General features: G+C 44.5%; 1 protein-coding gene across 1 annotated transcript; it reads right to left on the reverse strand.

The window, feature by feature from the left end:
- Positions 1–4,551: 4,551 nt before the first annotated feature.
- Positions 4,552–9,338, reverse strand: LOC135617982 (probable LRR receptor-like serine/threonine-protein kinase At2g16250). The gene is made up of 4 exons (XM_065118850.1): positions 7,226–9,338; positions 6,951–7,079; positions 5,717–5,739; positions 4,552–5,614 (listed from the first exon to the last, which is right to left on the reverse strand). The coding sequence occupies exons 1-4, from the start codon at positions 9,256–9,258 to the stop codon at positions 5,031–5,033; spliced, it is 2,769 nt and encodes a 922-aa protein (XP_064974922.1). The 5' UTR covers positions 9,259–9,338; the 3' UTR covers positions 4,552–5,030.
- Positions 9,339–15,469: the final 6,131 nt, after the last annotated feature.

Consider the following 15,469-nt stretch of genomic DNA (forward strand, 5'->3'; position numbering starts at 1 on the left):
GCAGCATCATATTAAAGTCTTTTGGAATGGATTCTGGGTCAAAGTCAAACTTCATACAACTTAATCATAATGAGTGGAGTCCAACAAATTCTTCTTTTCGAGCACCCAAGGACTAAAATAAAGCAAATTTCGCTTTCTAAAGCTTCGTTGAGCTGAGAATATAATCAAATCCCCTACTTCAAGTATATTTTTAATAAAATTATATAATAATTATTTAAAATTTTAAGTTAGATGATGTGGAGAGAAGAGTTGAAGCCCAACATAGTGGGAAGATAAAAAATCCACTACGACATAGAAGAGATTTGAAATTTGTTATAACAGAGAGAAGATTAGAAGCTTACCATAGCGGGAACATCAGAAATTCACTACAGTGGAAAAGGGACTTAAAATCCACCATGACAGAGAGAATATTTGAAACCTGTAATGACAAGAAGATCTGAAGACCTGAAATATGTTACAATGGAGAAGGGACTTCAAATTTACTATAGTGTTGAGAAGATTTAAAGACTCGTTATAATGAGAAAATATGAAATTGGTCACAACGGAGAGGAGACTTGAAATCCGCTACAACAAAAACATATGCCGAATGTGCCCGAGGAGTATGAGTCGAGAAACCCAATCGATGTCGAAATAAATCCACTACGATGAAGACATAGGCCAAATGTACCCAATACATGTGAGTTGAGAAACCCGACTAGCATCGAAATAAATTCATAACAAAGGAGCCATAACCCAAATGTGCTAGAGATGTATGAGTCAGGAAACTTGCCCGACACCGCATGAAGGCAGAGGCCAAATGCGCTCGATGAGTCAAAAAAAATTAACTAGTGTTGAGGTGAATCCGCTACGACAGAGACAAACCAAATGTGCTTAATGTATACGAGTTGAGAAACCCAACTATCATGAATTCGATATGACGATGAGATAAAGTCAAATGTGCCCGAGGCAATTGAGTTGGAAAAACCCAACTCACGTACAGAAATCCAACCCATGCTAAAAGACATTTGCTATGGTAAGAACACAAGACCAACATACCCAAGATACATGAATCCGAAAACCTGACCCGTAGGATGAAATCCCTACCCATGTCGAAAAAATCAAACGACACACTTTAAACCCCTCTTGTAAGAGTCCCAAAACATACCTTCAGGGGGAGGGGGCAAATGATAGGGAACCTATCGTTAGCTAGCACATGATTGCCACACAAAATCTAAGTCATCCTCCATCCACTTACATATCCAAAGATTCAAATTAGAGAAACATAAACTTCATTCTCGTTCTTTATTACAAGATCATCATAAACTTTTTTTTTCTCATTCAAGATATAAAAATACATCCTAAATATAGAAATAAGACAAGGCTCTCTCATTTCTTAAACTATTCGAAGCCACATTCAAAAATCTTGGATTAGTCACTTAGCGTTGGAGGGATCGGATCGAGAAACCTCCCCTGTTTTTATGTAGGTGGTACTTTGGGAGCATAATACTTCTACCTCGAGAGCATAATACTTCTATTTCGGAAGCACAATACTTTCGGAGATAGACAGTCCACGTATATGGGTCTGGACTATGTCCGACTAATCAAGATGTTAACGATATTTTTTTCATAATATTATAAATTTAGATGTTTTATTCTTGAGGTTAAACTAGTGTCACTTAAGAAAATACAAGTGCTAAAAAGGGATTTGAACCCACAATTCCGAGACCCTGGTATCATAATCGTCTGTCTATGCTAGTGAATACGGCAAATGATGAGCTTCATCGCATGATAACATATCAGTGGATTATAATGCTATGGAGTTTGGCATGTAAACGAAGCAAAACAAGAGAGCGTGCTTCTACATACGAAGAGACGAATCAGAGTCATCGTTTAATGCCAAAAGAAAAGCAAGCAACAGTCACATCCGCCGTATCCTTTTAGTTTGCTCTTAATGCAAGGAAAAAAGTGAAGATATTTGACTCTGTTTTGACTAGAACGGGTGGGAGTTAGAGCTTCTATTTGACTATTTCTTCTTCTAAGAAGGTAGGCGAGAGAAGCCGTCAAGGATGGCATGCAGAAGTCGACGTTCCACGTCAAAGAACTCAATCTTCCTTTTCTCAGATCCCACAACGAAGGCTGCTTCCCTCTCTGTATACCTTTCATGTTATAGTGTTATTCTCTTTCCATTCTTCAGAGGCTTGGACCAGGTATATCGGCTCTTTTCCTCTCTTCGTATCTTGATCGTGATCGATGTCAACGAATCAATCTGATGGTCTTATGCTCGTATTTTAAGAGATTTGATATTGTTAAGTTAGATTTTGTGTTGGGAAATTGATCACATTACGTTGATTGACGTATCATCCATGTCAATTTTTTTCCTAACCGATATAGTACTAACATATTATAAAATATATGATTTCCATAATAGAATCAATCATGTTTTGGAGGAAACATAGTTCTAATAGTCATCAAGAACATAAATGCTATGGACCAGAAAGAAAAAGGTAAACAGAGCAATATTAACCGAGTCCTCCCTCCCTCCCTTCCCCCATACTTTAGAGATTTGTGGATTGTATTTAATTCAAAAATGGTGTTTTTATTTACAATATTTGTTGGATTTTCTTATATCAAGTAGTTATGAATTATTTTGTGTTATTATTGTCATCTAGTTTGAATGCAATTACAAGATTATTCTTGTCGACATGATTAAATTCAATAGCATGTAATTTTTCTTTTGATTGCTATATTACATATAGAACGGTCAAACAAAACTTGGACGACCTCTTGGATGAAGGATAATATTCATACGCATCTATTTAAAATAATTTTTTTTTCATTATATTAAATGATGTATAATGCACTGATTTGTCGATGATGATCGTATGCTTCTACTTTAATATATACCGATTTAATATGTTTATGCCTTACTTGGGTTTAAATTTGGAAATTCCACACTAACATAGTAATCGAACACAATAACAATCCCACATGATTTTTCTTTTTTTCTTTCTTTTTCAGGTGATCAAACACTTGAAGAATGTGTTACTTTCGAAGTCCTCAACATGTACTCCATATTAACTTCTATGAACAGATCAAGAGCGGCCATAGGAACCCTTATCTGCACGCAGCCTAAAGTTGTGCACCGATGCATGTCCGAGGAGATGCTTGGAAGCTCGAAGCTGGAACGTGGACAAGTCGAAGAAAATGTTGGAAGAAACACTCGAGTGGAGATCAACATTCAACCCAGAGGAGATTCCCTGGGTGAGCTCAATTCATCTGGTTCAATCCTCTCGGTTTCCTGCATGTCATAGAACACGGTCTTCGACCACTGTAGCTTTTTACCTGCTTCAGCATGAGGTTGCTGCTGAAGGTGCAACTGCCAAAAGGCTTACAGAGCAAACTTCCATGACTGCGAAGGAAGAACACTCATTGTGATGAGACCAGCGAAATAGGTTTAACTGCAGCACTTCTTCTTCTTCTTCGCATGACAACCAACTCAGGCACCTGGTGGATCTGCTGGAGAATGCTGCTGAGCACCAAGAACAAATGATGTGGCTGATGGACTTCACTGGCTGATCACTGGTCAACTCGGTGCTCATCAAGACTGTTCCAGAGACTACAAACATTCTGCGGAGTTACTATCCCGAGAGGCTTGCTTTTGGATTCCTGTACAACTCTCCGAGAATCCTTCAGACCTTTTGGAAGGTCTGATCTCATCGAATTCTCAAGAAAAGCTTATATCTGGTTCACCACTGATTGCTCTGTTCTCCTCTGCAGGCCATTAAACATTTTCTGGATCCCAATACCTTCCAAAAGGTGAGATTCGTGTATCCAAGGCACTGAGGGAGCACGGAGCTCATGCACGAGTACTTTGATCTCGAGGTATTATTATCAGTGGAATTTGGTGGAAAGAATGAAGTCCAGTATGACCATGACCAGTACTTCGATTAAGTGATTTTATTTAATTAGATAAAATATATTATATATCTGATTGAATTTTAATTATGATTAACGATCAATAAAAAAAACTTCAATCATGAGAAGATTTCTTATAATATGATTTGATGAGAATGACTCTTCTAATTATCATCATTGATCATATGCTCTCGTCTAGATATTATAAATCTATTTTTAATCTCTCTTAGTTCCTATTCCATCACTTATAATGGTTCTTTAAAAAAATTTAAAAAAAAAAGACGAGTTTAATTCTCCTTATCGATCTAGCTTTCGGATCTGACGATAATGCATTTGTAAATTATATAAAGATTTTATGAATGATATCAAAAGATATTTATAAAGAATAGAAAAAAAAAAGTTTAATTCTCCTTGCAAATCTAGCTTTCAGATCTGATGATAATACATTTATAGATTAGATAAAGATTTTATGAATAACATCAAAAGATATATAATCTTTTGGGGCTTGGACTACAAAAGTACGCAATCCAACACTGCTATTACAAATAAGTGTCTTGATTGTATTAGATAAGAAGAGGGGCATGTTATTAATCCTAACTTCACATGTAGTTGATTCTCAATGTTTGGTCACTGTAGATTTGCATGCACAAGTGCAAGTAGAGTCTAGAATTATTCTTCATATGCTCATCAAAAGTTGCAGAATGTTTCAAGCAACATACCTGTGACATGAAACCGATCAATGTACATCACCTCAAATTACCACCAAAGAAGGAAATATATAGCAAGGAAAAACTGCTGCAGCTTGTTGTTCATAAGGAGAGGGAAAGATGAACCAAATAGAACTGCAAACAATCAGAAATCAGCATCTATTCCTATGACTGACAACCGTTGCCATTAGAACTGCACACTCTATCTTGCTGCTTCAGAGACCTCTTCCTCCACCAGGAGTGGCGTATGCAAATGCATCAGCAAGTACAGAAGAGAAAGAACTATCTGCAACACAAATCATCACTCCTATCACTACTCAATCGGCATTGGCAGTGTTAAGGGCTCATGTGTCGGATTCTGACAGGCAGATGCTCGAATAGGGAACCCACCAAGAATTATTACTCGAAGAATCATAAAAAATATATTCATCATCGATCGCTGATATCATGTGTTGCTGAAGGCTCTGGAAAGATCTCCTTGTATGGCTTCTTGTGGGAGAATGAACGATCCCCTCCGCTGCCTTGAGATAGTGTTGTAGCAGAACGCCTTAGCATCTGATTCTCCCTTGATTGGCCAGGCACAGAGACAACGTCAGAGGAGCTGTTCCGCCAGCTGCCCATGAAAGCAGCATTCCATGAACCTCGTGATGATGTTGCTCTCAGTCTACCAGAGCCAGAATTGTCATCTTCCCTTACCACCTTCAGAGGGTTTTCTAATGCCTTCAGGATGTATCCCATGTGTGGACGTTTGGAGGGCTTTGGATTTAGGCATGACTTTGCTACGATTGTGATTGCCCAAATCTCCTCCAAGTGGTCCTCATCTACAACAAGGAGCGGGTCCACAATCTTCGCCACAAGCTCTTTCTCATGCACATTGACGTAAAGCAAAGTCTGTTCAATCCACTCAACTGTTGCAGCATCGTTCCACCCACTAATGCCAAGCTTACCAGTGACCAGCTCAAGCAATAGCTTACCAAAACAATATATATCATATGAACATGTTGCAGGAGGACCTGCAGATTTAACAAGTTCAAAATAACCGAATTCAGATAAGAATTGTAAAGGGCGCAAAATATCTGGAGAAAAGGAGGAGGTTTTTTGGTCAGTTTCATTACCAGAAACATCTTGTTCTGGTGCCCTGCAGATCACAAACAAGAAGGAAGGATTATTAAAAGTGACAAACTTAAGGCTATATAAATTTAGGAACCAAAGGTTGTTTTACAAGCATGGAAGAAGGTGGTCCTTGGAAGGTCACAAGACTAAATAAATTTAAGAAACATATATAATGTCATAAATCATGAAAGAATATGGAGGCTGCAATTAACATGGAACATGTGTATATATTACTTTTATTTTGGATAGTAGGAAACATGATGCATGCATCACTATGAGGAAATATGCACCTTACATCTGAAAAATGCAATATTTCTTTCTATTCTAGCTGTTGATTCACAGAGATACATGTATATTCCTCCTGATGGCAAATGAGTGAGTAATTATCAGAACAAAGGCTGTGATAAAATTTTCTTTTCTTTGAATACCTAGAAAGATTTATACTAATCTACTTTGTTACCTGGTCATGTTAATTTAGCCAGAAATGCTTGCAGAAGACATTATCTTGCAAAGGAAGGAGGATGGGAAAACTTTAGATGTCTTTTCTTTTTTAGACCTTCTGATGAACTATGGCCATAGACTTCCTTCACCAGATCTAAGTTGTATGGTTATATTAGATATTATAATCGCTGGGAAGTTAAAGCAAAAGTTCAGACAACTTGGTGTGGTAGATTTTCTTAGCAGTTGGAATCATAACCGAGCATCCTCTTAATGCATGCATAGGAATTGCTCTGATGCCTTTTTGTTTTCAAATATGATTATCATTTTCTACAAGGCTTGATGATTGAAGGAAAGTAGTGGTGTAATGGTTGACACCAACATATTACTCATCATTAGGGTACCAAAATTAAATTGTGGCAGAACAGACACTTATATTGCCTCTTTGATATCAAAATCATGGCTCTAAACCTTGATAAAAGCTCAAGTTTCTTGTCACCATAAATTTTCTTAGATATCAAGCTGCCTTTGATGATTATTTTTGCTTAATGTAGAATGTAATGAAATGAAATGCTGTGTGTCTAAAGTGACTATTTGCTTAATGTAGAATGTAATGAAATGCTGGATATCCAGTAAAAAGAATAATACTATGATAGTAAAGCAGCATACAAGCAAATACAAGTGTGATGATGGAGGATTAAGACTACCATAGGTGGCATACTGAAATATATTGTCTATTCAATTCTAAGATGTAATATTTAATCATCAGCCAAATGAAAATGAGAGATTGGAACTTACTGTGACAATCGCAATAACCTGGTGATGATATTCTTGTGGCCTTCCCCTTCCTGAGCGCATACCTCACTCAGACTTCCAAGCCTCACTTCATATTTATCATCAAGAAGAATACTGCTTGCTTGCAGATCTCTACAATGATATTTTGAATATCTTTTAGATTTTGATGGTAATGCCGTAAAATGCAGTTAACAAATAGCCTTGAGATACTTGATATATAAAAATCATACTGTAGCCAGAGTGAGAGCTTGTATTACTTCAAAATATTTCAGGAATACCTATGAACAATTGGTGGTGAACACTCATGATGCAAGTAGTAAAGGGCCTCAGCAACTCCTATTGCAATCTTCAATCTTTTTATCCAATCCAATGGGTGCAAACCAAGGTATTCCTGCCCGGGTTTCATATGCAATGCAGCAGACAAGTCGTTGTTTGGCACACATTTATACACAAGGAGCTTCTCGTTAGCATTGTCCAAACAATGTCCTAGGAATGGCACCAACCTCTCATGCAAACCCCTGGCAAACAAATCTAATTCCGCTGCAAGATCCTGCTTCCCGAATTTTCGCATATCTATCCTCTTTACCACCACACGAACTCCACCTTCTAAGGTGCCATGGTATAAATCTCCTGAACGTCCATGCTTTATAAGGTTAAATTCACTGAAGTCCGATGTAGCCTGAGCCAGCTGCTCATAGCTGAAAACCTCTCCTACAGCTGACAGGTTCAACGAGATCCCAGAAGGCTGTTTAGAAGGGGAAGCAGCTTCATTAATCTCCTTTTGTTCAGATTTCTCACGTCGACAGCTTCTCAGGCAGCACACTAAAGTAACTAAGATCCCAAGTCCTAAAGCCCCCCCAGAAGCCACTATCACTATATACATCAATTTCCAATGGCCTTTCTTCTCACCGGAAGTGCTTGAAGGTGCTGGAGGATTAATTGGAGCCATAGCGCTACCTTTAAGTAGTTCCCCCTTGGTATAGAACCTCTCACAATCATCTGGAGTCCTTTGGTTCAGGGCATCACTAATGCAATTCAATCCAAAAGACACATTTTTATTCCTAGTAGCCATCAGAAATGGGCCTTGGAAGTAATTCCCAGAAATATCCACCGATCTAGACCTGGAGAAAAGGATTTGAAATCCAGAAGGGATCGACCCATGGTAAATGTTGTTGGACAGGTTGAGGATGACACTACTGGTATTGACATTGGCAATGCTCGGCGTGAGGTCCGGAAGCATCCCAGTGAGATTATTATAGGAGAAATCAAGAATCTGTAGCTCTGAGAGAGACCAAAGGGAACCCGGTAAGGCACCCGAGAAGTTGTTGTGGCTCAGTCTTACAAAACGAAGCCGGGAGAGGCCGGAGAACAAGCTATCTGTCAGCCCTCCGGTCAATGAGTTGTTGTGCAAGTTCAAAACCTGGAGCTTCCTGAGGTTTCTGAAATCATCGGGGAGTGCGCCGGTGAGGGAGTTGAAGCTGAGATCGAGAGCAATGAGAGAGGAGAGATCACCGAGCTGTGCCGGGATGGACCCGGTGAGGCTGTTGTTGAATAAGTTCAGGCTTTTCAGTGCCGGAAGCGCGCCGAGAGCTAGCGGCACCGTGCCGGAGAGGAAATTTGAGGACAGGTCGAGATACGAGAGGTTGGCGATTGCCACGATGGACTTCGGGATGGAGCCGGTGAGCGCGTTGCAGGAGAGGTCGAGCACCGAGAGGTTTCCTAGCTTCCCCAAGGTCGGTGGGACGTTCCCGGTGATAGCGTTGCCGGCTAGGGAGAGGACAACGAGCCCGGATGTGCCGCCAAGAGAGTACGGGATGGGGCCGACGACCGCGGCGTAGCGGAGGTCGAGCACGGCGAGGGACGGCGGGAGGAGGCGGCCGAACCATTCCGGGATCGGGCCGGGGAGGGCGAACTCGGAGGCGTTGAAGGCCCGGAGCCGGGTGAGGTTACGCAGGCCGTCGACGGCGAAACGGGGATCAAGGCGGCCGAGGCGGGTGCGACGGAGACCGGAGAGGTGGAGGGAGACGACCCGGCCAGCGGAGCAGCGGACCCCGGCCCAGGCGGAGCAGGGGTCAGCGCGGTGGGGCCAGTCCCGGGCGCGAAGCCCAAGCGAACCGCGGAGGCTATAGAGGCCGGCGAGGTCAGACGGCGAGCTGAGGCCCTGGCCGGCGGCCACGCCGAGGAGCGCCGCCAACGCGACGGCGTTTAGGAGGAGCATAGTCCAGGTTTGAACCCAGCGGAGGCCAATGCAGGGCGATCCACGCCAATTCAGGTAGGCCACCACCATCGCGTCGTCGTCGTTTCCCAGCATATAACGTTCATCCTCCCTCTCTCTCTCTCTCTCTCTCTCTACAGTTCCACTCAGTCGTTGGCTCGCTGGAGAGTCCTCTCCCCTCACTATTATTTAAGGGGAAAAAAACATCAAGTGGAGGAGAGAGAATTGAAGCAGTGGCATCGACGCTCCGCCCCTTGAACCAATAGATTTTTTTACGGTGGCCGGAAGTGAACTGAATGAGACGGAGCCGTGGGTGGCCCGACTCAACAACCACCATCCCGAAAGTATCATTCCTCGTCCCGCGTAAAAACTGACGGCAACATGATCGAACCAAATCGAACCGATGCAATTGATCGGAATTGAAACCGCCATCAAACTCGGGCCCGCTGATGTCAGATGGATGAGGTCGATTTCGAAAGCGACATGGTCCGACGCAACCGGATAAGAAGCCGAGAAAAGATGGTCGGCTTGCAAGGAAGAATCAAAAAACGAACAATAGGTCGGTCAAAGGACATTTGACGGAGGAGCGAGCCTCAAGCGGGTAGGCCCCATTTCTCTAACTTGGGCGTCCTGCGGGAGTGTGTTTGACTTGACGTGTTAGCTCCACTCGCGGAGTCACTGTGTTTGGTCCACGTTCTAGTTCTTTTCTTCCATATCGGAGCTCCGAAATGATTGCGAGAGACACCCACCCCACCACAATGTACATAGCAACAAATATGGATGGCGATGTGCCAAATCTTCAAAGTATTTAACCTTATTCGATCGGAGTATGTATTGGCATTTCTAATTGAGACGCCAGGGAAAAGAAGGCAGGAAAGTTAGATAAGGAGAAACCTGGATGAAGATTACCTGAAGCTGTGAACACTGGAAGGCCATGGCCACCACTTGGCCACATCCGCCAGCTTCAGACCTTGAAGGACTGCACATGCCAAGTGGAAACCATCAAGGAATTACACATCCGCAAACACAGGGAGAGCTGTGAGAGAGTACGGCAATTTTGAGGGAACGCAAAAGGTGCAGCAACACAACCGGTAGCACCTGTTCCACTAGAAGTTCTACATTACTTGTGCTTGTCCTCCTTCCTGCCTTCTGTTCCTCGGCAACAAAGGCATGTTAGGTAGATGATATGTATCTTGTTCTTCCCCACTCATGGTAGTATGACACAGAGCTCGAAAACTAGAGCATTTAGCATTATTTGGCACGGTTCCAGCTTCTATGATTCTGTCCCTCTCTTTCCAACGCAAAATATACTGTTCATGTAATTGTTAGGGCAACTCTCTAAGTTCCTTGCTTCCATTTCAACTTAGGCTGCATTCAAGATTTTTGCCAAAATGTCCTCCATCAGATTCTAAGCAAAGGTGAAGCAATCAGGGTTCTTAATGCTTCTCCAAAGTTTTTCTGCTTGCAGCTTTCATTGCTTCCAAGAGCAGGGCTGGAACAGCAGAAGTCCCAGACACCGCCTGCAGCCATATTGGTCATTCCTCATAAGAAAACCTGCCCTCTCTGATTCACAAAGGAAACGTCAAGCCCACTTGGAAGGAACAGATGCCAGCGATTCATAATAACAAGTTGAATGCTGCTGGGTACTACTTCCTGTACGTTTTTGCTGGAGGGTCAAACTTTGCTCTGCACATGACAACCATTTTTCTTGTCTCCTTAACAATGTCTGTCTGTCCAGGTTGTTTAAGCAACTGCAGTAGTGAATTACCATCTACAGTACCCTCTCTACATTCCATGGTGTGCGCCAGCAAAACTTCCAAGTTGAGCCATGCAGATCTGCATCACAATGCTTTATGAAATATCTGACATCGATGAATGGCTATTTCATGGTTGCAGATCGCATTAACATTGCACTACCCTGCATTGAAGATGCATTCTGCAGGCATCACATTCAAAACTCAGTTCTGCACCCTGTTACCTGACAGTGTATCCCGACAGTGTATCCCAACGCTGGAATACCAGTAGGAAAAGTCCTGCTCATGCCCGGTACTCCTTGAGCCCAAAGCCCAAAGTGGATTCTTAATGAAAGCCCTGCTAATGGAGAAAACCAGGAAGGAATACACAAGTAATTTTCACTCACTCGGTCTCCAGCCCAAGATCGACTCACGGAGATGGTTGACAATAGCAGAACTCTGCGAAGGGATGGCAATTGCCATACTCTGATTGGGTTCTTTAAAGGTATAAATTCATCGACCAAAATTTCAACAAATAGTGAAATCATAGCCAACTGATAGGTATATTTTGGTATCGCCCGCGTGGACCAGATAAACAAACACGACGATGCAGACATGAAACTTCAAATACGATGTGGCGCACAACACACATGGCGGGCAGCCACTTGTCGCCCTCTCCGTACGAACGACATCATTGTGGTACAGTCATCCCGAAATGCTCAAGGCGACGCCACGCGACACTGATCCGTCAGGTCGGTCGGTGCTCGAATAGAAGCTTAAGTCGACTGTCCGAGGAGCCTGCTGCAATTAATTGACCCATACAACCAACTCATCCTCATAGGTATAAAAGCTAACCCTCCTTAGTCAGGAGGGGGGAGACTTTTCGCATATTCAACTCACTTTTATTATACTCAATGCTAACTTAAGCTTCGAAGGGGTCGAGTAAGGAAATCCCCCTCTTGACCTCGACCTATGTGCAGGGGCTAGCGATGAAGAAGCAAACAACAAGACTCATAGCCCAACCCGACCCGACGCGCATTTCCGCTTCCCGAGTCTTTGTGTGGGCAACCTTGTACATCCGGGATTGGACCGAGCCATGCTGACTCCTCAGTTACGGCGTAAAGGTTCACCAACATTTTAGTGCTAGAAGGAGGGTTCGATGTTGCAAGAGTGCCCCCAATTGAGCAACTCGGGAGAGTGCCCCGGAAAAGAGCCACCCCTGACTCACCCGACCTTCAGGTTTGGAGGGCAACTCCCACTTCCTTCGAGCCTAGAATCGAATACCTCAGTTGCGACCCTGAGTCGCTTTTGGTGGCTATTCAATGATCCTCGGATGTCGCCTCCCGAGACCATAATGGGGCAACCTGCTGTCTCAACCTAGGCATTCCTCGACCTCACCCACCAGGTACAAGTGTTAGCTGAGATGATATAGACCATCGCACCCCTTATACCCCAGCTAGCTTAGTAGACAGTTCTCCCCCCATGGTTGTCGCACGTGATCCAATCTACGCTCATCCCTACACCTTGCAATGCCACCCCAATCGACTAGCCACCTCTGGCTCCAGATGGCCACTCCCCAATCGAGAAGACATCGAGACACCCAAGGCCAATAACATGTGCAACGGTCTTGTGCTCAAACGTGTTGCCTCGATCTTCCTCGAAGCCAACACCCTATCGTCCGACTTTGTGGATGAATCGTTCTAAGCCCAGTTGCGGTTGGTGAATCGACGCCTAGATGAGGTTTAAAAGGAATTCCATAAATCCGAGTAGCTCGGGGAAAGTACCTCGGTTGGGTCCCCATTTATCCAAGAAATTTAGGACAAGCCTATCCCCCTCAACTTTCATCTCCCGATGTTGGAGGCCTATAATGGTGGCTCCGATCCAGCAAAGCATGTTGCCACCTTCCGGGCCCAAATGACCATATATAGCACTTCCGACGCCCTGATGTGTCGAGCATTTCCTACCACCCTTCGAGGCCTAGCTCGGATGTGGTATAGTCGATTGAGGCCATCCTCGGTCTCGTCTTTTGATTAGCTTGAAAGGTAACTCAAGCTTCACTTCTTAGTCGGTGCGCGACCTCAACCGTCTGCGGCCATGCTCCTCGAGCTAAGGCAAAAGGAGGATGAATCCCTCTCTCTCTCTCTCTCTCTCTCTCTCTCTCTCTCTCTTCGTCGCCCACTTTGCTACAAAGATCTGAAGGGTTCCAGATGCCCACCCCTCTTTGGTTATGCAAGTGTTCTTGACGGGCCTACGACCTTCAAGGTTCTTTTGATCGCTGGTCGAGAGACCACTAATGATCATTCCCGAGATGCTCCAACGAGCCAACCAATATATTGCTACTAAGGCACTAGTGGCAAGAAAGCACGAAGAGTCATACAAGAGGCCCCACCAGGAGCTACCCATGTGAATAGATCGGGGAAAGAAGGCGGCCCACCACAACAAGTTTAGAAGTAGATGAGCCCAAGGTGTGCAGATAAAAAAAGTGGCTCGCTTCAGTGGAGCATGTGCTCGAGTTATAAATCTAGGCCCGAGCAGTGTTGCTTGACTAGTTATGTGTAATCACTCACTGCTTAGTTCATTCAATGTCCGAGCAGCTGCTCGGCCAAACATGGGCTCAAGTAGTGTTGCTCGGCCAAGCCAATGCTCGAGCTACGTTGCTCGGCAAATCCAGTCCCCAGTGCCCGAGCAGTGTTGCTTAGCCATCGTGTGCAATCTTTCGCTGCTTAGTTCATTCAATGTTTAAGTAGTTTCTTGGTCAAACATGGGCTCGAGTAGTGTTGCTCGACCAAGCCAATGCTCGAGCTACTTTGCTCGGCCAATCCAATCCCCAGTGCCCGAGCAGTGTTGCTCGACCAGTCATGTGCAATCTGTCACCACTCAGTTCATTCAATGTTTGAGTAGTTGCTTAGCCAAATATGGGCCCGAGTAGTGTTGCTCGGCCATCCAGTCCCCAGTGCTCGAGTAGTGTGTCTCAATCAGTCATGTGCAATCAGTCACTGCTCAATTCAGTCAATATTCAAGCAGTTGCTCAACCAAACATGGACCCAAGTAGTGTTGCTCGGCAAAGCCAATACTCGAGCTACATTGCTAAGCCAATCTAGTCCCCATTGCCCGAGCAATGTTGCTCGGCCAGTCATGTACAATCAGTTGCTACTCCATTCATTCAATATCCGAGCAGCTACTTAGCCAAATATGGGCCCGAGTAGTGTTGCTCGGCCAAGCCAATGCTCGAGCTACGTTGCTCGGGCATCCAGTCCCTAGTGCTTGAGCAGTGTTGCCCGGCCAGTCATGTGTAATCAGTCGTTGCTTAGTTCATTCAATGTTCGAGCAATTGCTTGGCCAAACATGGGCCCGGGTAGTGTTGCTCGACCAAGCCAATGCCCGAGCCACCCCTCGTGGCCAATCCAATGCTCGAGCCATGCCTCATGACCAATCTAATGCCCGAGTCGCATCTCGGCTAATCCAATGCCCGAGCGATGCCTCGTGGCTACTCCAATGCCCGAGCCACACCTTGCGGCCAGTCTAATGCTCGAGTCGCATCTCGGCTAGTCCAATGCCCGAGCCATGCCTCGCAACCAGTCTAATGTTCAAGTCACATCTCGGCCAGTCCAATGTTCGAGCCTTACCTCAAGGCTAGTCCAATGCCCGAACCACACCTCGCGGCTAGTTTGATGCCCGAGCCACCCCTCGCGACCAATCCAATTTTCGAGTCATGTCTTGGCTAGTCTTATGCCCAAGCAATGTAGCTCGAAGAGTCTAGCACCCGAGTAGTGTTGCTCGACCAGCTTAGTTCCTAAGTTATGTCGCTTGACCAATCTAGCTCCCGATCAACCGACGATCGAACCACCAGTCCCAACACAATAGCCAACCCAACTAGCAAAAGGCACCAAGCCATGCCCCGAGCACCACCATGAGGAACTCGGGGCACACCTCTTTATTGGTGAACCTTTACGCCGTGGCCGAGGAGTCAGCATGGCTCGGTCCAATCCCGGATGTACAAGGTCGCCCACGCAGAGACTCGGGAAGCAAAAGTACGCATCGGGTTGGGTTGGGCTATGAGTCTTGTTATTTGCTTCTTCGTCGCCAACCCCTGCACACAGGTCGAGTTCGGGAGAGGGATTTCCCGACTCGACCCCTCCGAAGCTTAAGTTAGCGCTGAGTGGAATAGGAGTAAGTTGAATGTACGAAAAGTCCTCCCCCTCCTGATTAAGGAGGGTTAGCTTTTATACATGTGAGAATGAGTTAGTCGTACAAGGTCAATTAACTGCGATCAGCTCCTCGGGCGGCCAACTTAAGCTTTTGTGTGAGCGCTAACCGACCTGCATAGATCGGCATCGCGTGGTGCCGCCCCGAGCTTTCCGGGATGATTGTACCATGATGATGTTATTCGTACGGAGGAGGCGACAAGCGGCTGCCTGTCACGTGTGTATTGCCTGCCACTTCGAACTTGAAGTTTCACGTATGAATCGTTGTGTGTGATTACCTAGGTCTACATGGGCGATATCAAAATATATCGTATCACCAATTGCAAAGATTAACTACAACGACAAATGTGATGTTTTATATACTAAAGA

The sequence above is a fragment of the Musa acuminata genome, chromosome BXJ2-7 (assembly GCF_036884655.1).
Source record: "Musa acuminata AAA Group cultivar baxijiao chromosome BXJ2-7, Cavendish_Baxijiao_AAA, whole genome shotgun sequence".
In the NCBI taxonomy this organism is placed as follows: domain Eukaryota; kingdom Viridiplantae; phylum Streptophyta; class Magnoliopsida; order Zingiberales; family Musaceae; genus Musa; species Musa acuminata.

What these genes read in the sequence shown, in the direction of transcription:
- LOC135617982 (XM_065118850.1), bottom strand. Translation starts at nt 9,258, where the DNA reads ATGCTGGGAAACGACGACGACGCGATGGTGGTGGCCTACCTGAATTGG. An exon ending in TCACCACCAATTGTTCATAG is followed by an intron (nt 7,080 to 7,225) that starts GTATTCCTGAAA and finishes ATATCATTGTAG; the next exon opens with AGATCTGCAAGCAAGCAGTA. An exon ending in AGGTTATTGCGATTGTCACA is followed by an intron (nt 5,740 to 6,950) that starts GTAAGTTCCAAT and finishes TGTGATCTGCAG; the next exon opens with GGCACCAGAACAAGATGTTT.